We start from the raw sequence: 26,804 nt of genomic DNA, 5'->3' as shown, positions 1-26,804 counted from the left end.
CACTCAATTAGTATTTGGTAGCATTGCCTTTAAATTGTTTAACTTGGGTCAAACGTTTCAGGTAGCCTTCCACAAGCTTCCCACAATAAGTTTGGTGAATTTTGGCCCATTCCTCCTGACAGAGCTGGTGTAACAGGTTTGTAGGCCTCCTTGCTCGCACACTCTTTCAGTTCTGCCCACAAATTTTCTATAGGATTGAGGTCAGGGCTTTGTGATGGCCACTCCAATACCTTGACTTTGTTGTCCTTAAGCCATTTTGCCACAACTTTGGAAGTATGCTTGGGGTCATTGTCCATTTGGAAGACCTATTTGCGACCAAGCTTTATCTTCCTGACTGATGTCTTGAGATGTTGCTTCAATATATCCACATAATTTTCCTTCCTCCTGATGCCATCTATTTTGTGAATTGCACCAGTCCCTCCTGCAGCAAAGCACCCCCACAGCATGATGCTGCCACCCCTGTGCTTCACGGTTGGGATGGTGTTCTTCGGCTTGCAAGCAACCCCCTTTTTCCTCCAAACATAACGATGGTCATTATGGCCAAACAGTTCTATTTTTGTTTCATCAGACGAGAGGACATTTCTCCAAAAAGTACAATCTTTGTCCCCATGTGTGTTGCAAACCGTAGTCTGGCTTTTTTATGGCAGTTTTGGAGCAGTGGCTTCTTCTTTGCTGAGCGGCCTTTCAGGTTATGTCGATATAGGACTTGTTTTACTGTGGATATAGATACTTTTGTACCTGTTTCCTCCAGCATCTTCACAAGGTCCTTTGCTGTTGTTCTTGGATTGTTTTGCCCTTTTCACACCAAAGTACGTTCATCTCTAGGAGACAGAACGCGTCTCCTTCCTGAGCGGTATGACGGCTGCGTGGTCCCATGGTGTTTATACTTGTGTATTATTGTTTGTACAGATGAACATGGTACCTTCAGGCGTTTGGAAATTGCTCCCAAGGATGAACCAGACTTGTGGAGGTCTACAAATGTTTTTTCTGAGGACTTGGCTGATTTCTTTTTATTTTCCCATGATGTCAATGAAAGAGGCACTGAGTTTGAAGGTAAGCCTTGAAATACATCCACAGGTACACCTCCAATTGACTCAAATGATGTCAATTAGCCTATCAGAAGGTTATAAAGCCATGACATCATTTTCTGGAATATTCCAAGCTGTTTAAAGGTACAGTCAACTTAGTGTATGTAAACTTCTGACCCACTGGAATTGTTATACAGTGAATTATAAGTGAAATAATCTGTCTGTAAACAGTTGTTGGAAAAATTACTTGTCATGCACAAAGTAGATGTCCTAACCGACTTGCCAAAACTATAGTTTGTTAACAAGAAATTTGTGGAGTTGTTGAGAAACAAGTTTTAATGACTCCAACCTAAGTGTATGTAACTTCGACTTCAACTGTATATATATATATATATATATATATATATATATGAAATTAATTTCATTTGTTGTTTGTATTGTTGACAAAGGGAATAGGTTGCTCGTCCAAGCTTCTCCTAAAGTAAATTGAATTGAACTTGCCAAAATTATATGATTACTACTGTCTATACAAAAATAAATAAAATCCTTAAAAACGCTGCACTAGAGACCATGATTTAGCCATAGAGGATCATTAGCTTCTTTTAAAAAAATTGCTGTGGATTGTTTTGAAATCACAAGGCAAGGGCATAACCTACAGTCGGGAAGCTTGCAATTTGGGCCGCGTGCACAGCATTTCAAATACTGATTGTTTATTTGCGGCTGTCTGTAAGGCCATTCTACTGCCAATGTTTTTTGCTATGGAGATTGCATGGCTGTGTGCTCGATTTTATACACCTGTCAGCAACGGGTGTGGCTGAAATAACAGAATCCACAAATTTTAAGGGGTGTCCACATAATTTTGCATCTACCGTGTATTTAGGTCATTTATGCACATATTACGTAACTGTAGGTCACTACATGGATCTGGCGTCATTTCAGTTGTCGCTATATGTGTGTCTGTGTTTTACCACTGTGCCTCTGTGCTGCTTTCCCTTAGGGGTTTCAGGCTGGGTATCTGTAAAAGCACTTTATGAAAATTGCTGGTGGTAAAACAGGCTTTATAAAATACATTTGATTAATTTAATTTGTGCCGTGTGACAGGTGACCCGTCTCAGCCCTCCTCCCTCCACTACATGAACCCGTACCAGATGAATGCGTACGCCATGGCTCTGAAGGCTGTAGGGGAGATCATCCAGGACTACGACAGTGACAAGCTCTTTCCAGCCTACGGCTTCGGAGCCAAGCTACCCCCCGATGGAAAGATCTCCCACGCCTTCCCTCTGGTTAGACACACACACACACACACACACACACAATGCTATGATTAGACACACACCCAGAAGGGCATACACATCATGTATCCGATTAGAGTAAAACACCTCTAGTATCAGATAAATAAAAAACAAACAGCAGAGGTGTTTTACTCTTATCTATTTACACCTTCAATACACCTATAGTAGAAGGTAGGTGTGTTAGTGTCTGTAGGTGTGTGTTAGTGTCTAGGTGTGTGTTAGTGTCTAGGTGTGTGTTAGTGTCTAGGTGTGTGTTAGTGTCTAGGTGTGTTAGTGTCTAGGTGTGTGTTAGTGTCTAGGTGTGTTAGTGTCTGTAGGTGTGTGTTAGTGTCTAGGTGTGAGTTAGTGTCTAGGTGTGTGTTAGTGTCTGTAGGTGTGTGTTAGTGTCTAGGTGTGTGTTAGTGTCTGTAGGTGTGTGTTAGTGTCTAGGTGTGTGTTAGTGTCTGTAGGTGTGTGTTAGTGTCTAGGTGTGTGTTAGTGTCTGTAGGTGTGTGTTAGTGTCTAGGTGTGTGTTAGTGTCTGTAGGTGTGTGTTAGTGTCTAGGTGTGTGTTAGTGTCTAGGTGTGTTATTGTGTAGGTGTGTGTTAGTGTCTAGGTGTGAGTTAGTGTCTGTAGGTGTGTGTTAGTGTCTAGGTGTGTGTTAGTGTCTAGGTGTGTGTTAGTGTCTAGGTGTGTTAGTGTGTAGGTGTGTGTTAGTGTCTAGGTGTGAGTTAGAGTCTGTAGGTGTGTGTTAGTGTCTGTAGGTGTGTGTTAGTGTCTAGGTGTGTGTTAGTGTCTGTAGGTGTGAGTTAGTGTCTGTAGGTGTGTGTTAGTGTCTAGGTGTGAGTTCGTGTCTGTAGGTGTGTGTTAGTGTCTGTAGGTGTGTGTTAGTGTCTAGGTGTGTGTTAGTGTCTGTAGGTGTGTGTTAGTGTCTGTAGGTGTGTGTTAGTGTCTAGGTGTGTGTTAGTGTCTGTGGGTGTGTGTTAGTGTCTGTAGGTGTGTTATTGTGTAGGTGTGTGTTAGTGTCTAGGTGTGAGTTAGTGTCTGTAGGTGTGTGTTAGTGTCTAGGTGTGTGTTAGTGTCTAGGTGTGTGTTAGTGTCTAGGTGTGTTAGTGTGTAGGTGTGTGTTAGTGTCTAGGTGTGATTTAGAGTCTGTAGGTGTGTGTTAGTGTCTGTAGGTGTGTGTTAGTGTCTAGGTGTGTGTTAGTGTCTGTAGGTGTGAGTTAGTGTCTGTAGGTGTGTGTTAGTGTCTAGGTGTGAGTTCGTGTCTGTAGGTGTGTGTTTGTGTCTGTAGGTGTGTGTTAGTGTCTAGGTGTGTGTTAGTGTCTGTAGGTGTGTGTTAGTGTCTAGGTGTGTGTTAGTGTCTGTAGGTGTGTGTTAGTGTCTGTAGGTGTGTGTTAGTGTCTAGGTGTGTGTTAGTGTCTGTAGGTGTGTGTTAGTGTCTAGGTGTGAGTTAGTGTCTGTAGGTGTTTGTTAGTGTCTGTAGGTGTGTGTTAGTGTCTAGGTGTGTGATAGTGTCTGTAGGTGTGTGTTAGTGTCTAGGTGTGTGTTAGTGTCTAGGTGTGTGTTAGTGTCTAGGTGTGTGTTAGTGTCTAGATGTGTGTTAGTGTCTAGGTGTGTGTTAGTGTCTAGGTGTGTGTTAGTGTCTAGGTGTGAGTTAGAGTCTGTAGGTGTGTGTTAGTGTCTAGGTGTGTGTTAGTGTCTAGGTGTGTGTTAGTGTCTAGGTGTGTGTTAGTGTCTGTAGGTGTGTGTTAGTGTCTGTAGGTGTGTGTTAGTGTCTAGGTGTGTGTTAGTGTCTAGGTGTGTTAGTGTGTAGGTGTGTGTTAGTGTCTAGGTGTGTTAGTGTCTAGGTGTGTGTTAGTGTCTAGGTGTGTGTTAGTGTCTGTAGGTGTGTGTTCGTGTCTGTAGGTGTGTGTTAGTGTCTAGGTGTGTGTTAGTGTCTAGGTGTGTTAGTGTGTAGGTGTGTGTTAGTGTCTAGGTGTATTAGTGTCTAGGTGTGTGTTAGTGTGTAGGTGTGTGTTAGTGTCTAGGTGTGTGTTAGTGTCTAGGTGTGTGTTAGTGTCTAGGTGTGTGTAAGTGTCTAGGTGTGTGTTAGTGTCTGTAGGTGTGTGTTAGTGTCTAGGTGTGTGTTAGTGTCTGTAGGTGTGTGTTAGTGTCTGTAGGTGTGTGTTAGTGTCTGTAGGTGTGTGTTAGTGTCTGTAGGTGTGTGTTAGTGTCTAGGTGTGTGTTAGTGTCTAGGTGTGTTAGTGTGTAGGTGTGTGTTAGTGTCTAGGTGTGTTAGTGTCTGTAGGTGTGAGTTAGTGTCTGTAGGTGTGTGTTAGTGTCTAGGTGTGTGTTAGTGTCTGTAGGTGTGAGTTAGTGTCTGTAGGTGTGTGTTAGTGTCTAGGTGTGAGTTCGTGTCTGTAGGTGTGTGTTTGTGTCTGTAGGTGTGTGTTAGTGTCTAGGTGTGTGTTAGTGTATGTAGGTGTGTGTTAGTGTCTAGGTGTGTGTTAGTGTCTGTAGGTGTGTGTTAGTGTCTGTAGGTGTGTGTTAGTGTCTAGGTGTGTGTTAGTGTCTGTAGGTGTGTGTTAGTGTCTAGGTGTGAGTTAGTGTCTGTAGGTGTTTGTTAGTGTCTGTAGGTGTGTGTTAGTGTCTAGGTGTGTGATAGTGTCTGTAGGTGTGTGTTAGTGTCTAGGTGTGTGTTAGTGTCTAGGTGTGTGTTAGTGTCTAGGTGTGTGTTAGTGTCTAGATGTGTGTTAGTGTCTAGGTGTGTGTTAGTGTCTAGGTGTGTGTTAGTGTCTAGGTGTGAGTTAGAGTCTGTAGGTGTGTGTTAGTGTCTAGGTGTGTGTTAGTGTCTAGGTGTGTGTTAGTGTCTAGGTGTGTGTTAGTGTCTGTAGGTGTGTGTTAGTGTCTGTAGGTGTGTGTTAGTGTCTAGGTGTGTGTTAGTGTCTAGGTGTGTTAGTGTGTAGGTGTGTGTTAGTGTCTAGGTGTGTTAGTGTCTAGGTGTGTGTTAGTGTCTAGGTGTGTGTTAGTGTCTGTAGGTGTGTGTTCGTGTCTGTAGGTGTGTGTTAGTGTCTAGGTGTGTGTTAGTGTCTAGGTGTGTTAGTGTGTAGGTGTGTGTTAGTGTCTAGGTGTATTAGTGTCTAGGTGTGTGTTAGTGTGTAGGTGTGTGTTAGTGTCTAGGTGTGTGTTAGTGTCTAGGTGTGTGTTAGTGTCTAGGTGTGTGTAAGTGTCTAGGTGTGTGTTAGTGTCTGTAGGTGTGTGTTAGTGTCTAGGTGTGTGTTAGTGTCTGTAGGTGTGTGTTAGTGTCTGTAGGTGTGTGTTAGTGTCTGTAGGTGTGTGTTAGTGTCTGTAGGTGTGTGTTAGTGTCTAGGTGTGTGTTAGTGTCTAGGTGTGTTAGTGTGTAGGTGTGTGTTAGTGTCTAGGTGTGTTAGTGTCTAGGTGTGAGTTAGTGTCTGTAGGTGTGTGTTAGTGTCTGTAGGTGTGTGTTAGTGTCTGTGGGTGTGTGTTAGTGTCTGTAGGTGTGTGTTAGTGTCTGTAGGTGTGTGTTAGTGTCTGTAGGTGTGTGTTAGTGTCTAGGTGTGTGTTAGTGTCTAGGTGTGTTAGTGTGTAGGTGTGTGTTAGTGTCTAGGTGTGTTAGTGTCTAGGTGTGAGTTAGTGTCTGTAGGTGTGTGTTAGTGTCTGTAGGTGTGTGTTAGTGTCTGTGGGTGTGTGTTAGTGTCTGTAGGTGTGTGTTAGTGTCTGTAGGTGTGTGTTAGTGTCTGTAGGTGTGTGTTAGTGTCTAGGTGTGTGTTAGTGTCTAGGTGTGTGTTAGTGTCTGTAGGTGTGTGTTAGTGTCTGTAGGTGTGTGTTAGTGTCTGTAGGTGTGTGTTAGTGTCTAGGTGTGTGTTAGTGTCTGTAGGTGTGTGTTAGTGTGTAGGTGTGTGTTAGTGTCTAGGTGTGTGTTAGTGTCTAGGTGTGTGTGTTAGTGTCTAGGTGTGTGTTAGTGTCTAGGTGTGTGTTAGTGTCTGTAGGTGTGTGTTAGTGTCTGTAGGTGTGTGTTAGTGTCTAGGTGTGTTAGTGTCTAGGTGTGTGTTAGTGTCTAGGTGTGTTAGTGTATGTAGGTGTGTGTTAGTGTCTAGGTGTGTTAGTGTCTAGGTGTGTGTTAGTGTCTAGGTGTGTTAGTGTCTAGGTGTGTGTTAGTGTCTAGGTGTGTTAGTGTCTAGGTGTGTGTTAGTGTCTAGGTGTGTGTTAGTGTCTAGGTGTGTGTGTTAGTGTCTAGGTGTGTGTTAGTGTCTAGGTGTGTGTTAGTGTCTGTAGGTGTGTGTTAGTGTCTGTAGGTGTGTGTTAGTGTCTAGGTGTGTGTTAGTGTCTGTAGGTGTGTGTTAGTGTCTGTAGGTGTGTGTTAGTGTCTAGGTGTGTGTTAGTGTCTGTAGGTGTGTGTTAATGTCTGTAGGTGTGTGTTAGTGTCTGTAGGTGTGTGTTAGTGTCTAGGTGTGTGTTAGTGTCTAGATGTGTGTTAGTGTCTGTAGGTGTGTGTTAGTGTCTGTAGGTGTGTGTTAGTGTCTGTAGGTGTGTGTTAGTGTCTAGGTGTGAGTTAGTGTCTGTAGGTGTGTGTTAGTGTCTGTAGGTGTGTGTTAGTGTCTAGGTGTGTGTTAGTGTCTGTAGGTGTGTGTTAGTGTCTAGGTGTGTGTTAGTGTCTGTAGGTGTGTGTTAGTGTCTAGGTGTGTGTTAGTGTCTGTAGGTGTGTGTTAGTGTCTGTAGGTGTGTGTTAGTGTCTGTAGGTGTGTGTTAGTATCTAGGTGTGTGTTAGTGTCTGTAGGTGTGTGTTAGTGTCTAGGTGTGTGTTAGTGTCTGTAGGTGTGTGTTAGTGTCTAGGTGTGTGTTAGTGTCTGTAGGTGTGTGTTAGTGTCTGTAGGTGTGTGTTAGTGTCTGTAGGTGTGTGTTAGTGTCTGTAGGTGTGTGTTAGTGTCTAGGTGTGTGTTAGTGTCTGTAGGTGTGTGTTAGTGTCTGTAGGTGTGTGTTAGTGTCTGTAGGTGTGTGTTAGTATCTAGGTGTGTGTTAGTGTCTGTAGGTGTGTGTTAGTGTCTAGGTGTGTGTTAGTGTCTGTAGGTGTGTGTTAGTGTCTAGGTGTGTGTTAGTGTCTGTAGGTGTGTGTTAGTGTCTGTAGGTGTGTGTTAGTGTCTGTAGGTGTGTGTTAGTGTCTGTAGGTGTGTGTTAGTGTCTAGGTGTGTGTTAGTGTCTGTAGGTGTGTGTTAGTGTGTAGGTGTGTGTTAGTGTGTAGGTGCTAATCTACGTTTCATGTGTGGGAGAGGCAGGAAAAGGAGGCAGAGAAGGAGAGTGGGAGGAAATGTGAGAGAGAACACTGTCTCAGGGCCCTATTCAATCAAAATTGGCTACTGGGTTTCAGGATAGGAGTGGCGTTTTAAAGGGATGGGGCTGATTGTGATGCCAATCATGCCCTTGTTTGGCCTAAGAGCCTCAGCTGGGTTCAATCACGGGCTGGGAAGGTGCTGGAATGTGTCTGGCAGGGAGCAGAGAGGTTTTTGGCCACTGCAGCACACAGTGAAGTATATGGGCAAGTTGGAGATATGGAGAGAGAAGGTAAAGGTATCTGTGGCGTTTGTGACACATGTGGCATTTATATTTTTGTTCAGTGTACATTGTCACAATGTATTTTTCTTCTGAATTTGAATTATCTGAGAAATCGTTTATTTTAGGTAAACGTTTAAGATTAGGGCCTAATGAATTCATTTTAATTGACTGATTTTCGTCATATGAACATTAACCCAGTAAAATCTTTGAAGTTGTTGCATGTTGTGTTTATATTTTTGTTCAGTATATACTGTAAGTGAACGTCTCAAGGTCACCACTGAGGGTGTCTGTCTCTTCCACCACCAGCAGTAAGTAGTAAGTAACTAGCCGGTGCCCCCGCACATTGACTCTGCACCGGTACCCCCCCTGTATATATAGCCTCCCTACTGTTATTTTATTTTACTTCTGCTCTTTTTTTCTCAACACTTTTTTGTTGTTTTATTCTACTTTTTTATAAAAAATAAATGCACTGTTGGTTAAGGGCTGTAAGTAAGCATTTCACTGTAATGTCTGCACCTGTTGTATTCGGCGCATGTGGCCAATAAAATTTGATTTGAAGCGTGCCCCGACATTGTCTCAATGCAGCTGTGAGAGCGCTCAGCTCACTGAGAGAGGACCTGAGTGAGGACAGGGTGTGGCCCAGGGGCCGAGCCTCATCGCCTCGGTGACAGCTGGCCGCACGCGCTCAGCAGCCGGCTCATCTCCCAGCCCTGCGGGGGACTCCCAGCATCCTCTCACTTCCTCCTGAGGAGCCTCCCCAATCACAGGCTCCGCTCCACTGGCTGCTGTTGTCAAGCCAACAGCTTTCTGTCTCTCTCTGACCTGCAGCATTACTTCCCAAAAAACAACAAGAAATGCAGGAACTCTGTGAACTGGGCTGGTCGGCTCTCCAGTGGCTAGTGGAATATTGAAGTCCCATATTAATTATAAATAGAACGTGATTTATTATTTACACTTTTTTTGTGGCAGGCACTTGACTTTTATTGTTATTACCACAATGCACATTTAGAGCTTACTTTTCCTAGGCATTGTCCTTGAAAGGAGTGGATGTGTAAAAAGTGGGTTGGTGGTTGAGGTTTGGATCACCAGTGAAACAATTTACCATAGCATTATTGATAACGGAATGTCTTGTCACTTCTTCCTGTCCCTTGCAGAGTGGTGACAATGAAAACCCTAACTGTGTGGGGATAGAGGGAGTGTTGGAGGCGTACTTTCAGAGCCTCAGGACGGTCCAACTCTACGGACCCACCAACTTCTCTCCAGTCATCAACCAGGTGGCACGGTAAGGAGATTACACAGCACATTCATACATACTAGAGTAGAAACACGCACATCCCCTGGAGTTGCAAGGCTACACTATGTACTTGAAGCTGTTTTCTCTGCCAGACTCGTTCTCCCCTAGGCAACGATGCTCTCCCTCTCTGACTAGCAGACCGCTGTTCTCCCTGTCTGATGCACTCCCTCTCTGATGAGCAGACTGCCGCTCTCCCTCTCGGACTAGCAGACTGCCGCTCTCCCTCTCTGACTAGCAGACTGCCGCTCTCCCTCTCTGACTAGCAGACTGCCGCTCTCCCTCTCTGACTAGCAGACTGCCGCTCTCCCTCTCTGACTAGCAGACTGCCGCTCTCCCTCTCCGACTAGCAGACTGCCGCTCTCCCTCTCTGACTAGCAGACTGCCGCTCTCCCTCTCTGACTAGCAGACTGCCGCTCTCCCTCTCTGACTAGCAGACTGCCGCTCTCCCTCTCTGACTAGCAGACTGCCGCTCTCCCTCTCTGACTAGCAGACTGCCTCTCTCCCTCTCTGACTAGCAGACTGCCGCTCTCCCTCTCTGACTAAAAGACTGCTGCTCTCCCTGTCGCTCTTATTATTCATTCAAAGTATTCCCTAGTATTGTTTTCCATTGGAGTCATTTAGCAGAAGCTCTTATCCAGAGTGACTTACAGGAGCAGTTAGGGTTAAATGTCTTGCTCAGGGGCACATCGACCAATCTTTCACCTCGTCGGGACTCGAACCAGCGACCTTGTGGTTACTGGCCCAATGCTCTCAACCAGTAGGCTACCTGCCGCCCTGCTGCCTGTAATGGCTCCATACTGTACAATATGGCACAATGAGAAGCTGTAAAGGCAGACTCCATACTGTACATAGAGCAGACACTCCTGTTGCATAGTTACTGTGCTTGGCTACTACATTATATTGGACCATAGTGTCTGGAGGAGGGTTTATACAGTCTATGGGGTGTTAATGTGCTTGGAGCACCTGCAGCACAATATGGAGAAGTGTCTGGAGAAATGTGTCTTTCAGACAGCTGATGTTCTTCTTTAGCTTCTGCTCAGAGTAGTCTTCATGTGTGCGGAGAGCATTTGATTCCTCAAGTGTCATTTAAGAAGTTTCTGGTGCTTCTGAAACAGGGAGGCAGGGAGTAATTTCATGGGATCATTTTTGGAGAACAAACCAAAAAATTGTTTTTAGAAGTTTTTGGTGCTTCTCAAGTCATGGAAGCAGTCATTTCAGGAGAGCTCTGGCTAAGATTTTTTTTTTTTAATGCATTGCGTTCAGGTTACTGACCATGTGATGGGAAATTGAAGAGGACATGGCATTGCAAGGCCATTCTAGCAGCTGTGTAAAGTTACCAGAATAATTACATTTAACATTTTAGTCATTTGGAAGAGTTATCCAGAGTGACTTACAGTTAGTGCATTCATCTTAAAGGGGCAATCAGCAGTTGCTAAATCCATTTTTGGATTTATAAATTAAAGGTCCTGAACAGTCATTCTCTCATGGCTATCTACCAGGTAATTTAAAAAGACAGGCTGAAAGGGTGGGGAGCTTACATTCATGAGCACGCCTTGACTGACAGCTCTTTGAAACGCCTATGTGAAGCAACTTGGATGCAGTGAGCAATGTTGCAGTAAAATCATCTCAATCAAATTTGGTGATACACAAAGCAACTCAAACAACATTGAAATTGCGTCAGTGATATCATTTAAAAAAAATACAAGGCGATACTTTTAAATTAGGTAAGAGAATATCATGTTACCGTTGGTGTATTAGCATGAGAGGTAAAGGGATATCACCTTGTCCCCTTAATAATGAATCCAAGTGTTTGACATGCGGGAGGGGACCAGTAACTTTATGATCAAACTTTATCAATGTAGAAGCAACAGTCATTTTTCATACTTTGGTCATCATACTTTGATCTGGTTTCCTTCAAATATCAACCAATTTCATAAAAAACATGATTTTGATTGTTCATGACCTTCAATTATATGTACCCATTGATTCTTGAAGATTATAATTTATAAATGCCTCATGAGCTTAGTTCAACTGTCGTACCCCATCAGAACCCAAACTATAGGCTTGTTTTACTCCAATGTTTGTAAACAAAGTAAATGTAAACAAACACTATATACCCTCAAAACATGGTTAGATCTAACTTTTGATACTGTATCCATAGCTCTGTCTGTGAATTTGAGAGAGGTTACATTTCTCCAGGCCCATCCCTCAGCTTTTTCCCGAAACAGGGGTGGGGAAAACGCTATGTTATTGTTTCAGCTGCTGATTGCCGCTTTAAGGTAAGGCTTGGGGAAAGGCATTAACATTAACATTGGGTTAACATACTGCTGTGCACCGCCATTCATTTTCTGCCGATTATATATACACTACCTTTTTGTTTTGGTCAGAGCCTGGTGTAGTGATATTGATGGTTTCTCACAACTAATGGCTTCTACGGTTGTGGCTAGATGGAGTATAGCTACAGACAAAAGTGACTTTACGTAGCAGGTTAGCAGAACTAACGCAACAGGTTAGGAGAATTAACATAGCCGGTTAGGATCATTAGGTTAAGGTTAGGAAAAAGTTTAGGGTTAGGTTTAGCTAAAATGCTACAGTTGTCCCTGACGCAACAACTGGAGCTGCAGCTATACTCCATCTAGCCCCAACCGTAGAAGCCATCAACTCAGAGAAACCATCAATATCAAACCGAAATTGGTATAGCCTACAACTGGCACTACCATAGGAAATTGTGAATGGCTTGGAACCAGCTTGGCACAGCATTTCAGCCAATCAGATAGCAGATTTCTCTGAAATGGTTTTGATCTTACCAGTTGTTTTCCTGAATTTATCAACCATTTTCCCTCCCTCAATAAAGCAGCTGTCAGCGAAGTCAAGACATTTTTACATTTAAGTCACGCTCTTATCCAGAGCGACTTACAGTAGTGAGTGCATACATTTTCATACTTTTTTTTTCCCATGATGGTCGCCCACAGGAATCGAACTCACAACCCTGGCATTGCAAGCACCATGCTCTACCAACTGAGCCACAGTTAGTATGGAAAGACAAGTGTGTGTAAGTGCAGTAAAGGCACGTTATTTATTTTTCTGTGCGCTGTAATAACCAGCCATGTGTCATCCCACTACCTAGCTCACTGCTACCTGGTACACTACTGTTCAAAAGGTTGGGGTCACTTAGAAATGTCCTTGTTTTCCATGAAAACATACATGAAATGAGTTTGAATAGGACATATAGCAAAATGAATATGAAATGTAGTCATTGACGAGGTTAGAAATAATGATTTTTAATAGAAATAATAATTGTGTCCTTCAAACTTTGCTTTCGTCAAAGAATCCTCAGTTTGCAGCAATTACAGCCTTGCAGACCTTTGGCATTCTAGTTGTCAATTTGTTGAGGTAATCTGAAGAGATTTCACCCCATGCTTCCTGAAGCACCTCCCACAAGCTGGATTGGCTTGATGGGCACTTCTTACGTACCATACGTTCAAGCTGCTCCCACAACAGCTCAATAGGGTTGCGATCCGGTGACTGTGCTGGCCACTCCATTATAGACAGAATACCAGCTGACTGCTTCTTCCCTAAATAGTTATTGCATAGTTTGGAGCTGTGCTTTGGGTCATTGTCCTGTTGTAGGAGGAAATTGGCTCCAATCAAGCGCCATCCACAGGGTATGGCATAGCGTTGCAAAATGGAGTGATAGCCTTCCTTCTTCAAGATCCCTTTTACCCTGTACAAATCTCCCACTTTACCACCACCAAAGCACCCCCAGACCATCACATTGCCTCCACCATGCTTGACAGATGGCATCAAGGACTCCTCCAGCATCTTTTCATTTGGTCTGCGTCTCACAAATGTTCTTCTTTGTGATCCGAACACCTCAAACTTCGATTTGTCTGTCCATAACACTTTTTTCCAATCTTCCTCTGTCCAGTGTCTGTGTTCTTTTTCTCATCTTAATCTTTTTTTTTATTGGCCAGTCTGAGATATGGCTTTTTCTTTGCAACTCTGCCTAGAAGGTCAGCATCCCGGAGTCGCCTCTTCACTGTTGACGTTGAGACTGGTGGTTTGTGGGTCCTATTTAATGAAGCTGCAAGTTGTGGACCTGTGAAGCGTCTGTTTCTCAAACTATACACTCTAATGTATTTGTCCTCTTGCTCAGTTGTGCACCGGGGCCTCACACTCCTCTTTCTATTCTGGTTAGAGCCAGTTTGCACTGTTCTGTGAAGGGAGTAGTACACAGCGTTGTACGAGATCTTCCGTTTCTTGGCAATTTCTCGCATGGAATAGCCTTCCTTTCTCAGAACAAGAATAGACTGACGCGTTTCAGAAGAAAGTTATTTGTTTCTGGCCATTTTGAGCCTGTAATCGAACCCACAATTGCTAATGCTCCAGATACTCAACTGGTCTCAAGAAGGCCAGTTTTATTGCTTCTTTAATCAGCACAACAGTTTTCAGCTGTGCTAACATAATTGCAAAAGGGTTTTCTAATGATCAATTAGCCTTTTAAAATGATAAACTTGGATTAGCAAACACAACGTGCCATTGGAACACAGGACTGATGGTTGCTGATATCGGGCCTCTGTACGCCTATGTAGATATTCCATTAAATATCAGTCGTTTCCAGCTACAATAGCCATTTACAACATTAACAATGTCTATGCTGTATGTTATTTTAATGGACAGAAAAATTGCTTTTCTTTTCGAAAACAAGGACATTTCTAAGTGACCCCAAACTTTTGAACGGTAGTGTATGACAGAGCACAGTAAATCCCTCATTCGACCCAGGTCTCAGACAAGGATCCATGCTACACTCAGCCAAGTGGAACACCTTAATGACCTTTTACAGTTTTTGCCCATTGCTTACACACTAAAACCGAATGCTTAGACCAAAGCCTCAATACCTAAACTTCTTGTAGCATACCTTAAACACAGTGTAACCATAGCTTAAACACAATGTCAACTTTGCACTTTGTTTGCAATTCTGTAACACACTTATTGTGAAACACTACACACGTTTTCTTACATTAGAAACTTTGTTCAAAAACGAAATCACCTGTTATCATTGGGAAAACACTCTGTTCAAAATGCAAAACTCATCTGGCAATTGTATGCACTTACATACACACCTGAAAACACTTGCACAGAAAACAGAACACCAATCAGTCTGAGCCTTAGCACTACAAATAGGCCTCAGGTAAGCCATTTTTAGAACTTTGCAAGCATGGAGGCAATGAGAGTCAGAGTAAGAGGAGGACAAAGAGAGAGAGGAGTCGGATGTGGAAGAGGACGTGGAAGAGGACGAGGACCAGTGCGGAGACGTATATCAGATGACATCAGGGCTACTCTGGTGGACCATGTGATAAATCATGGCCTGTCCATGAGGGAGGCTGGGCAAAGAGTCCACCCTAACCTCAGTCGCTACACAGTAGCATCGATAATAAGGACATTCCGACTGGAGAACAGGTAGATCTTCAAGTTTCTACTCCAGACTGTACCTACTGTATGTGTCACATGATTCTGTATCATATTACAGTATTACTGTACTAACTATACAAAAATGGGTAGTGCTGTGAAGTACTGTATATGTAAAGGAATACCATTGTGATGTTGCAGTACTGTGTACAGTTTGAAAGTACAGTATGTGAAAAATAACCTAACCAATGACATCTTGTGGTGGCATTTTCTACAGAATGGTTGGACGACCTCCTCAAGGTGGAAGGGAATGGCTCTTCACTCAACATAAAGAGCTTGCCATCATTGAAATGGTGCGAGAAAATAATGCAATCCGACTTCGTGAGTTGCAACAACGCATAATTGCAAATGGAAATGAATTCAACAATATCAACAGGGTCAGCATTTCTACACTAAGTCGCATCCTACAGAAACATAACTTCAGAATGAAGCAGCTGTACAGGGTGCCATTTGAGAGGAACAGTGTCAGGGTCAAGGATCTGCGCCATGATTATGTGCAGGTATGTGTCACTTTACTTTATATACTATATATTGTGATGTGGGAATGAGGGTTTATGCTGCCACCTGCCCTGCCTGTAGCTTGTAGTTTTTGTCTATACTCACCCAACCCAGCCCCTACTTGTGTGAAAATATAGACATTGTAGTTACTGTATGTGTTTTCAGTAACACTATTCAATATTTTCTGTTACAGACAGTTCTGGAGTTTGATGCCGCCGAACTGCCGCATGAGTTCATCTACGTGGATGAGGCAGGCTTCAATCTGGCCAAAACCAGGCGTCGGGGCCGTAACGTAGTTGGACAAAGGGCTGTTGTAAATGTCCCTGGGCAGCGGGGGGGAAATATCACCTTGTGTGCTGCAATTAGTTTCCAAGGAGTCCTACATCATCATGCCACTCTAGGTCCCTACAATACAGGACAGATCATTGCATTTCTAGATGCACTACATGCAGTTGTGCAGGACAGACCATAGCAGCCCAGGTTTGTTGTCATCTGGGATAATGTTAGTTTCCACCGGGCTGCTCTGGTCTGAGATTGGTTCAACAACCATAATCATTTCACAGTTTTATACCTGCCCCCTTACAGCCCCTTTCTAAATGCAATTGAGGAATTATTTTCAGCGTGGCGGTGGAAAGTATATGATCGGCAACCACATGCCCGCATGACTCTTCTGCAAGCAATGGAAGAGGCATGTGGAGACATTGAGGTGGGATCAATCCAAGGGTGGATTCGGCACACAAGGCGAAATTTTTCCCCGATGCCTAGCCCACGAGGACATCGCCTGTGATGTTGATGAGGTCTTGTGGCCAGATCCGAACAGAAGGCGTGATCCATAAGCCCCCCGGCCCCCCACCACACACACATTTTACATTTACATTTTAGTCATTTAGCAGACGCTCTTATCCAGAGCGACTTACAGTTAGTGAATACATTTTTTTTTTTATACTGGCCCCCCGTGGGAAACGAACCCACAACCCTGGCGTTGCAAACGCCATGCTCTATCAACTGAGCTATATCCCTGCCGGCCATTCCCTCCCGTACCCTGGACAACGCTGGGCCAATTGTGCGCCATCCATGGGTCTCCCGGTCCCGGCCGGCTGAGACAGAGCCTGGATTCGAACCAGGATCTCTAGTGGCACAGTTAGCACTGCGATGCAGTGCCTTAGACCACTGCACCACTCAGGAGACATACACACACACACACGCACACACACACACAAAACAAGTATATGTTTTTTCCCCCAATAGCAATTTATCCAGTAATTGTTTTGTTTTCTTACTTTTGTTTTGTTGCTAAATTTGATGTTAAGAATTTCTGTAAGAATGTTTTTTTTTTTGTAAAAACTTTTTTGTAAATACTGTTTGATTACTGCAGAAATTCTACTTTTGAGTTTTACAGAAGACAATGACAATAAAATGACAATAAAAATAGAAACACAAAGACTGCAGTGTTTTATATAAAGACCATCAGTGTGTTGCTGGTGATATGAAAGAGTAATTCAAATGTTGCTTGTGTGTATGGTTTTGTTGCAAGAATTTCATTTTTAGAAAGGAGTGTTAAGTTTTGATTGCAGTGTTTCATTTTGGCATATATGTGAGTTGTTAATCTCCAAGTGCTATGTCTGATTGGCTTGTGTGTTGAGTTTTGACATAATGAGTCAAATTCTGCAAAAAGTGTGTAAGCAATAGGCAAAAACTGTATTAGGGATGTATTTTTAGAGCCAGTCCAGAGAGGACATTGTCGATAACCTACAGACAAACAACTGTAACACACGTCTTGGAGCTTCTCTAACATAAAAACAGATTGGATGTGAAATGTATTTTGTATTTTATTTTGTATTAATTTTGGGGGGGTCGATCCTCTCGTTCTGAGATGAGAGGTGGCTGCTGGGTAATGCCAGAGGTCAAAGTGTCAAGGCTCACTGGATAATGGTCCTTCATTTTGTCTCTAGTGAGAGGCTGTAAACATTTGCAGCAGGTAGCTTAGTGGTTAAGAGCGTTGTGCCAGTAACCGAAAGGTTGCTGGTTCTAATCCCCGAGCCAGCTAGGTGAAAAATCTGTCGATGTGCCCTTGAGCAAGGCACTTAACCCTAATTGCTCCTGCAAGTCACTCTGGATAAGAGCGTCTGCTAAATGACTAAAATGTAAATGATATAAATTCACACTCAATCCCACTCAGGCACACAGTCCTCCCTGAGTGTTAACTCGCCAGTGTGTGCGTGTGCCACCTCAGGTCTGCGCAGGATGTGACGGATGGCTCTCAGTACTTTGTGTTGTTGATGATCACAGATGGAGTTATCTCTGACATGGTGCAGACAAAGGAGGCTGTGGTCAATGTGAGTACAGGACTTTTCCTCTTTCAGCTGGGCCATCTTATCTGCAGACATTGTTCTGAGTTGAGGCAGTCTGCAAACCAAGCATATCCTACTACTGTCTGTCTGTCTGTCACTCCTGTTTTTTTCTCTCCCTACAGGCAGCTGCTCTCCCCATGTCCATCATCATCATCGGGGTCGGACCTGCAGAGTTTGACGGTGAGCATAGCGCCCCTAGATATAGAACAGAGGACCAAACTCTCCTGCTCAGCTGTTATTGGAGGACTTATAAGGAGCTTTTCTCCTTTGAGGGTTCCTTTAGAAAATCAGTGCTGTACAGAGTCAAGTATCCTGGCCCTCTTCAGATCAATGACTCCTTAACGGCGGGAGGGAGGGAGGGAGGGAGGGAGGGGAGTCTCTGTTCCTGCCCAGTGAGGCATAACCCTTGGCATCATCTGCGCTCGATTCGGCTAAATTTTTCCCTTGGTTAGGCAATCGAACGCATTGAAGTCAGCCAGGCATTGCTCAGGTCACAGGGTCAGACTGCCTGTTAGCAGCTCAGGCGAGCAACTCTTCAGCTGTAGCTTTGTGGGAAAATGTGTGTCTATCAGTGGAGGACGGCTCATAATAATGGCTGGAATGGAGTCAATGGAATGGCATCAAACACACATGTGGTTAATACCACTCCATTGACTCCGTTCCAGCCATTATTATGAGCCGTCCTCCCCTCAGCAGCCTCCACTGGTGTCTTGTGTTTCAAGACTTATCTGGTTTATTTGTCCGATCCTGTGTGGGTCTGTGCATTTGTGTGGATGCGTCTGTCTGGGAGTTCTGTGTGCAGTATTCTGTGTGGTTATGAATACTTCTTTTTGTCAGGGTTGATCTGTCTCGGTATCAGACTAAATTAGATGTTCTGTAAGCCTTTTAGAATGACCTTTCTATTCATTTTACATTTTAGTCATTATGCAGATGATTTTATCCAGAACAACTTACAGTAGTGAGTACATACATTTTCATATTTGTTCATACTGGTCCCCCATGGTTATCAAACCCACAACCCTGGTGTTGTAAGTGCCATGCTCTACCAACTGAGTCACACGGTATCAATGAGTCCACAGTCCTTTAACAGCGCTTAGTCTGATTTTAAATAACTGCTAGCAGCACTTAACATTTCCCTTCTGGTATCTGCTGAAGTTTTGACTTGAAGTGTTCCCGGGTCTGAAAGCTTCTTCGTGTCAAACTGACTGTTGTACCTTTTCATTGTTTTTCATTGTCTAGCCATGGAGGAGCTAGATGGTGACGAGGTCAGAGTGTCCTTCAGGGGGCACTTTGCTGAAAGAGACATTGTGCAGGTAGGTTGTGGCCAGACACCCGAGAAATTTTAATGATTTAGTCTATGTGCACTAACGTTATATTTGATGAAAGGGAAACCACACGCTCTCGTAGTTCTGATACAGTCATGTATTTATTCCCAAGAACCAACCAGTTTATTCTCCCAGATATTAGGGAAGACTTCCAGTACCCTACTGCAGTGTGTCCCTGTCATCGTCCACCCCCCCTTACCCCCCCCCCCCCCCCCCCCCCAACCCCCCTACAGTTCGTTCCTTTCCGGGACTACATGGACCGGTCGGGGAACCAGGTCCTGAGCATGGCCCGGCTGGCCAAGGACGTGCTGGCTGAGATCCCTGAGCAGCTGCTGGGGTTCATGAAGACCAGAGGCATCGAGCCACGGCCCACCCTCTCCTCCTCAGACCTGCCTGACCTCCACAGGCACATCTGACACCCCCACTGTAGTGGGACAGCACCTCTCAACACCCCACCTAGGTCTACACACACACACACACACACACACACACACACAACTCTCTCATCTCTTTAAACCCTATGCCATTGCCATCTCATTGCAAGCCGATGGCCCCTCTCCCTACAACTGTAGCATGCCGTACCTTAACACAGCATACATCTACACATAGAATGAGTATATTCATACATTGTGTCATTGAACACGTAGGGGTGGGTAGATTGAGCACCCAATGCAATACCCACAAGCACCGTCACATCTGAACAGAAGGGAGAAATATAACTGACTATGCCATGATGTATCAACACATGCTGTACACTGACAACGTTCACATGCATATGCAGAGGGGGGAGTTAGTCTGTGAAAGTTATTGATGTAGAAAATATACTGAACAAAATATAAACGCAACATGCAACAATTTCAAAGATTTTACTGAGTTACAGTTCGTATGAAGAAATCAGTCAATTGAAATAAATTAATTAGGCCCTAATCTATGGATTTCACATGACTGGGAACACAGAATTCAGTTGGTCACAGATACCTTTAAAAAAATGGGCCTCACAATGGGCCTCAGGATCTCGTCACGGTATTTCTGTGCATTCAAATTGCCATTGTTAAAATGTAATTGTGTTCATTGTTTGTAGCTTATGCCTGCCCATACCATAACCCCACCGCAGTCAGAATGCCAATTGCACGCTCCCTCAAAACTTGAGACATCTGTGGCATTGTGTTGTGTGACAAAACTGCACATTTTAGAGTGGCCTTTTATTGTCCTCAGCACAAGTTGCACCTGTGTAATGATCATGCTGTTTAATCAGCTTCTTGATATGCCACATCAGTCAGGTGGATGGATTATTTTGGCAAAGGTGAAACGCTCACTAACAGGGATGTAAACAAATTTGTGCTAAACATTTGAGAGAAATAAGATGTTTGTGCATATGGAAAATTTCTGGGATCTTTTATTTCAGCTCATGACACATGGGACCAGCACTTTACATGTTGCGTTTATATTTTTGTTCAGTATATATACAGGACCAGTCAAAAGTTTGGACACACCTACTCATTCAAGGGTTTTTCTTTATTTTTACTATTTTCTACATTGTAGAATAATAGTGAAGACATCAAAACTATGAAATAACACATATGGAATCTTGTAGTAACCAAAAAATATATTAGATTCTTCGAAGTAGCCACCCTTTGCCTTGATGACAGCTTTGCACACGCTTGCCATTCTCTCAACCAGCTTCACCTGGAATGCTTTTCCAACAGTCTTGAAGGAGTTCCCACATTTGCTGAGCACTTGTTGGCTGCTTTTCCTTCACTCTGCGGTCCAACTCATCCCAAACCATCAGCACTCCGTCATTCTCCTTCTTGGTCAAATAGCCCTTACACAGCCTGGAGGTGTGTTGGGTCATTGTCCTGTTGAAAAACAAATGATAGTCCCACTAAGCCCAAAGCAGATGAGATGGCGTATCACTGCAGAATGCTGTGGTAGCCATGCTGGTTAAGTGTGCCTTGAATTCTAAATAAATCAGACGGTGTCACCAGCAAAGCAACCCCACACCATCATACGTCCTCCTCCATGCTTCACTGTGGGAACCACACATGCGGAGATCATCCGTTCACCTACTCTGCGTCTCACAAAGACACGGCGGTTGGAAACCAAAAATCTCAAATTTGGACTCATCAGACCAAAGGACAGATTTCCACCGGTCTAATGTTCATTGCTCATGTTTCTTGGCCCAAGCAAGTGTCTTCTTATTATTGGTGTCCTTTAGTAGTGGTTTCTTTTCAGCAATTCAACCATGAAGGCCTGATTCACACAGTCTCCTCTGAACAGTTGATGTTGAGATGTCTGTTACTTGAACTCTGTGAAGCATTTATTTTGGTGCAGTTAACTCTAATGAACTTATCCTCTGCAGCAGAGGTAACTCTGGGTCTTCCTTTCCTGTGGCGGTCCTCATGAGAGCCAGTTTCATCATATTGCTTGATGGTTTTTGCGACTGCACTTGAAACTTTCAAAGTTCTTGAAATCTTCCGGATTGACTGACCTTCATGTTTTAAAGTAATGATGGACTGTCGTTTCTCTTTGCTTATTTGAGCTGTTCTTGCCATAATATGGACATTAACTTTTAAGAAGGCACACCTGTTAATTGAAATGCATTCCAGGTAACTACCTCATGAAGCTGGTTGAGAGAATGCCAAGAGTATGCAAAGCTGTCATCAAGGCAAATGGTGGCGACATTGAAGAATCTCAAATATAAAATATGTTTTGATTTGTTTAACACTTTTTTGGTTACTACATGATTCCATATGTGTTATTTCATAGTTTTGATGTCTTCACTATTATTCTACAATGTAGAAAATAGTAAAAATAAAGAAAAACCCTTGAATGAGTAGGTGTGTCCAAACTTTTGACTGGTACTGTATATCTATATTTCTGTCTGTAATAAAGCCCTTTTGTGGGGAAAAACTCATTATTATTGGCTGGTCCTGGCTCCCCAGTGGGTCGGCCTGGCTCCCAAGTGGGTGGGCCTATGCCCTCCCAGACCCACCCATGGCTGTGCCCCTGCCCAGTCATGTGAAATCCATAGATTAGGGCCTAATTAATTAATTTATTTTCTTATATGAACTGTAACTCAGCAAAATCTTTGAAATTGTTGCATGTTGTGTTTATATTTTTGTTCAGTGTGTGTGTGTGAGTGTGTGTGTGTGTGTGTGTATATATATATATATATATACAGTTGAAGTCGGAAGTTTACATACACTTAGGTTGGAGTCATTAAAACTCGGTTTTCAACCACTTAACACATTTCTTGTTATCAAACTATAGTTTTGGCAAGTCGGTTAGGACATCTACTTTGTGCATGACACAAGTAATTTTTCCAACAATTGTTTACAGACAGATTATTTCACTTATAATTCACTGTATCACAATTCCAGTGGGTCAGAAGTTTACATACACTAAGTTGACTGTGCCTTTAAACAGCTTGGAAAATTCCAGAAAATGATGTCATGGCTTTAAAAGCTTCTGATTGGCTAATTGACATCATTTGAGTCAATTGGAGGTGTACCTGTGGATGTATTTCAAGGCCTACCTTCAAACTCAGTGCCTCTTTTCTTGACATCATGGGAAAATCAAAAGAAATCAGCCAAAAAATTGTAGACCTCCACAAGTCTGGTTCATCCTTGGGAGCAATTTCCAAACGCCTGAAGGTACCACGTTCATCTAAACAAACAATAGTACGCAAGTATAAACACCATGGGACCACGCAGCCGTCATACCGCTCAGGAAGGAGACGCGTTCTGTCTCCTAGAGATGAATGTACTTTGGTGCGAAAAGTGCAAATAAATTCCAGAACAACAGCAAAGGACCTTGTAAAGATGCTGGAGGAAACAGGTACAAAAGTATCTATATCCACAGTAAAAGGAGTCCTATATCAACATAACCTGAAAGGCCGCTTAGCAAGGAAGAAGCCACTGCTCCAGAACCGCCATAAAAAAGCCAGACTACGGTTTGCAACTGCACATGGGGACAAAGATCGTACTTTTTGGAGAAATGTCCTCTGGTCTGATGAAACAAAAATAGAACTGTTTGGCCATAATGACCATCGTTATGTTTGTAGGAAAAAGGGGGTGGCTTGCAAGCCGAAGAACACCATCCCAACCGTGAAGCACAGGGGTGGCAGCATCATGCTGTGGGGGTGCTTTGCTGCAGGAGGGACTGGTGCAATTCACAAAATAGATGGCATCATGAGGAAGGAAAATTATGTGGATATATTGAAGCAACATCTCAAGACATCAGTCAGGAAGTTAAAGCTTGGTCGCAAATGGGTCTTCCAAATGGACAATGACCCCAAGCATTCTTCCAAAGTTGTGGCAAAATGGCTTAAGGACAACAAAGTCAAGGTATTGGAGTGGCCATCACAAAGCCCTGACCTCAATCCTATAGAAAATTTGTGGGCAGAACTGAAAAAGAGTGTGCGAGCAAGGAGGCCTACAAACCTGTTACACCAGCTCTGTCAGGAGGAATGGGCCAAATTCACACAACTTATTGTGGGAAGCTTGTGGAAGGCTACCCGAAACGTTTGACCCAAGTTAAACTATTTAAAGGCAATGCTACCAAATACTAATTAAACTTCTGACCCACTGGGAATGTGATGAAAGAAATAAAAGCTGAAATAAATAATTCTCTACTATTATTCTGACATTTCACATTCTTAAAAAAAGTGGTGATCCTAACTGACCTAAGACAAGGAATTTGTACTAGGATGAAATGTCAAGAATTTGAAAAACTGAGTTTAAATGTATTTGGCTAAGGTGTATGTAAACTTCCGACTTCAACTATATATATATATATATATATATATATATACGGAACAAAAAATTTAAACACAACATGTATATATATATACACTGCTCAAAAAAATAAAGGGAACACTTAAACAACACAATGTAACTCCAAGTCAATTACACTTCTGTGAAATCAAACTGTCCACTTAGGAAGCAACACTGATTGACAATACATTTCACATGCTGTTGTGCAAATGGAATAGACAACAGGTGGAAATTATAGGCAATTAGCAAGACACCCCCAATAAAGGAGTGGTTCTGCAGGTGGTGACCACAGACCACTTCTCAGTTCCTATGCTTCCTGGCTGATGTTTTGGTCACTTTTGAATGCTGGCGGTGCTTTCACTCTAGTGGTAGCATGAGATGGAGTCTACAACCCACACATGTGGCTCAGGTAGTGCAGCTCATCCAGAATGGCACATCAATGCGAGCTGTGGCAAGAAGGTTTGCTGTGTCTGTCAGCGTAGTGTCCAGAGCATGGAGGCGCCACCAGGAGACAGGCCAGTACATCAGGAGATGTGGAGGAGGCCGTAGGAGGGCAACAACCCAGCAGCAGGACCGCTACCTCCGCCTTTGTGCAAGGAGGAGCAGGAGGAGCACTGCCAGAGCCCTGCAAAATGACCTCCAGCAGGCCACAAATGTGCATGTGTCTGCTCAAACGGTCAGAAACATACTCCATGAGGGTGGTATGAGGGCCCGACGTCCACAGGTGGGGGTTGTGCTTACAGCCCAACACTGTGCAGGACGTTTGGCATTTGCCAGAGAACACCAAGATTGGCAAATTCGCCACTGGCGCCCTGTGCTCTTCACAGATGAAAGCAGGTTCACACTGAGCACATGTGACAGACGTGACAGAGTCTGAAGACGCCGTGGAGAACGATCTGCTGCCTGCAACATCCTCCAGCATGACCGGTTTGGCGGTGGGTCAGTCATGGTGTGGGGTGGCATTTCTTTGGGGGGCCGCACAGCCCTCCATGTGCTCGCCAGAGGTAGCCTGAATGCCATTAGGTACCGAGATGAGATCCTCAGACCCCTTGTGAGACCATATGCTGGTGCGGTTGGCCCTGGGTTCCTCCTAATGCAAGACAATGCTAGACCTCATGTGGCTGGAGTGTGTCAGCAGTTCCTGCAAGAGGAAGTCATTGATGCTATGGACTGGCCCGCCCGTTCCCCAGACCTGAATCCAATTGAGCACATCTGGGACATCATGTCTCGCTCCATCCACCAACGCCACGTTGCACCACAGACTGTCCAGGAGTTGGCGGATGCTTTAGTCCAGGTCTGGGAGGAGATCCCTCAGGAGACCATCCGCCACCTCATCAGGAGCATGCCCAGGCGTTGTAGGGAGGTCATACAGGCACGTGGAGGCCACACACACTACTGAGCCTCATTTTGACTTGTTTTAAGGACATTACATCAAAGTTGGATCAGCCTGTAGAGTGGTTTTCCACTTTAATTTTGAGTGTGACTCCAAATCCAGACCTCCATGGGTTGATACATTTGATTTCCATTGATAATTTTTGTGTGATTTTGTTGTCAGCACATTCAACTATGTAAAGAAAAAAGTATTTAATAAGATTATTTCATTCATTCAGATCTAGGATGTGTTATTTTAGTGTTCCCTTAATTTTTTTGAGCAGTGTAAATATGAGTGCCTTCTGAAAGGGCATTTTCCCACCAGAGATGTTTCCATCAAACTGACTTATTGCGGATAAAAGGCTGTGTGTGATGATGAAGTTCACATAAAAATAACTTTTGCTGTTAAATTCCCATATACAAATGAAGAAAACAAACCCTCATTCCATCGCATTTCCAACTCTACTAATGGATTTGTCACACAAATTGTTAATTTGTATAGTAAACGTGCCCACTCAAGTCTTGGCACGTGTGCTCTGGCCAACAGCTGGCAGATACAGTGTGGGTAGGCTACATACATTATAAAATTATTATGGATAAGAGCAATATTATTTTTATATGTCAAACGGCAGCCATGCATCGATCATCATGTCACCAGAATTAGCCCCTTGAGATTTATTGGAAAGGAGCATCAAGCTCATCATGTGCACTTTCATCACCCTGTGAAGTTCATCATAACTTATTTTTATCTGAGTGTCCTACTTACAGTTTCGACTTAAATCTGCTTGAAAATCTGTGGCATTACTTGAAAATGGCTGTCTAGCAATGATCAACAAACATGGGGGGAGGAGGGGTATTTTGTGTAATTTGTTGACAAACAATTACGATGAAATCAATTTTAATCCCACTTTGTAACACAACAACATTTGGAAAAAGTCAAGGGGCGTGAATACTTTCTGAAGGCACTGTAAATGGAAAGCAGCTTAGCCATCAACTGGAGAGAAATCAGGTGAACAAACTTCAATCAATGATCATCAATGATTGATTGATTTGGTAAACAAACTTGACATATTGCTTTCACCCCACACCCACACCCTCTAACCTGAGGTGACTCTTTTTTATACACACAAAATCTTCTTAAATTACTGTATCCACTCCCTCTCTCTGAGTGTAACAGAAATACAAATAATAAAACAAAAAATATTTATTGTCTCATCGCTGCAACTCCCCAACGGGCTCGGGAGGCAAAGGTCGAGTCATGCATCCTCCGAAACATGACACAAAGAGTGATTTATAAAAACCAAGCACAGAAACACATGAGCGCAGTTGAACTTTATTATGTGTTTGTTTAGTTGTTGATTGATCTGAAGCAGGTCTTGTGTCATGAACTAGGGGCGCGTTCAGCAGGACACAACGTTTTGGAACGTTCAGATAGAAATATGTTATGTAGAACAAACACGCCTCTCCGACATGTAAAACAAGCAATCATGTCAGCTCTATTCAAGGCTTTCCATCTGCAACGTTTGGCCACTGAACATGTGGCCCTGGAGAGTGTTGACACGGCAGGCATGGGGCCCAGGTCACATGTTCGTTAGCGCCAGTCTTCTCACCCCCCTCTCTATCATACCCATCCTGCCTAGCATGGGCTGATGCTGGGCGCAGATTACACCCTGCTGGAACAGAAATGCCAGTCTCAGTGCCCTCCTGCAGAGAGAGAGAGCGAGACCGAGGAGGGAGGGGAGGTTGAGGAGAGAGAGGGAGGGGAGAATGAGGGAGGAACGGGAGATAGAGGGGAGGTTGGAGGGAGGGAGGGGAGGTTGAGGAGATATTGGGAGGGAGGGGAGGTTAAGGGCTGTGACAGTAGGGCTC

General features: G+C 43.7%; 1 protein-coding gene across 2 annotated transcripts in view; it reads left to right on the top strand.

The window, feature by feature from the left end:
- Positions 1-19,205, top strand: part of LOC311147892 (copine-9-like) — a gene marked incomplete at both ends in the record, with an annotated part of 113,317 nt that extends 94,112 nt beyond the window's left edge. For both annotated transcript variants that reach the window (XM_084184722.1, XM_084184721.1), the window contains 6 exons: positions 2,130-2,311; positions 9,007-9,134; positions 17,347-17,449; positions 17,587-17,644; positions 18,704-18,777; positions 19,023-19,205. In XM_084184722.1, coding sequence (XP_084040848.1) covers positions 2,130-2,311; positions 9,007-9,134; positions 17,347-17,449; positions 17,587-17,644; positions 18,704-18,777; positions 19,023-19,205 — 728 coding nt within the window. The remainder of the gene's footprint in view (positions 1-2,129; positions 2,312-9,006; positions 9,135-17,346; positions 17,450-17,586; positions 17,645-18,703; positions 18,778-19,022) is intronic.
- Between the last annotated feature and the right edge of the window lie 7,599 nt (positions 19,206-26,804).

The sequence above is a fragment of the Coregonus lavaretus genome (genome assembly GCF_964263955.1).
Source record: "Coregonus lavaretus genome assembly, chromosome: 20".
NCBI lineage: Eukaryota > Metazoa > Chordata > Actinopteri > Salmoniformes > Salmonidae > Coregonus > Coregonus lavaretus.
Note: the sequence above shows the minus strand (reverse complement) of the source record. Positions and strands in the feature narration are given on the sequence as shown.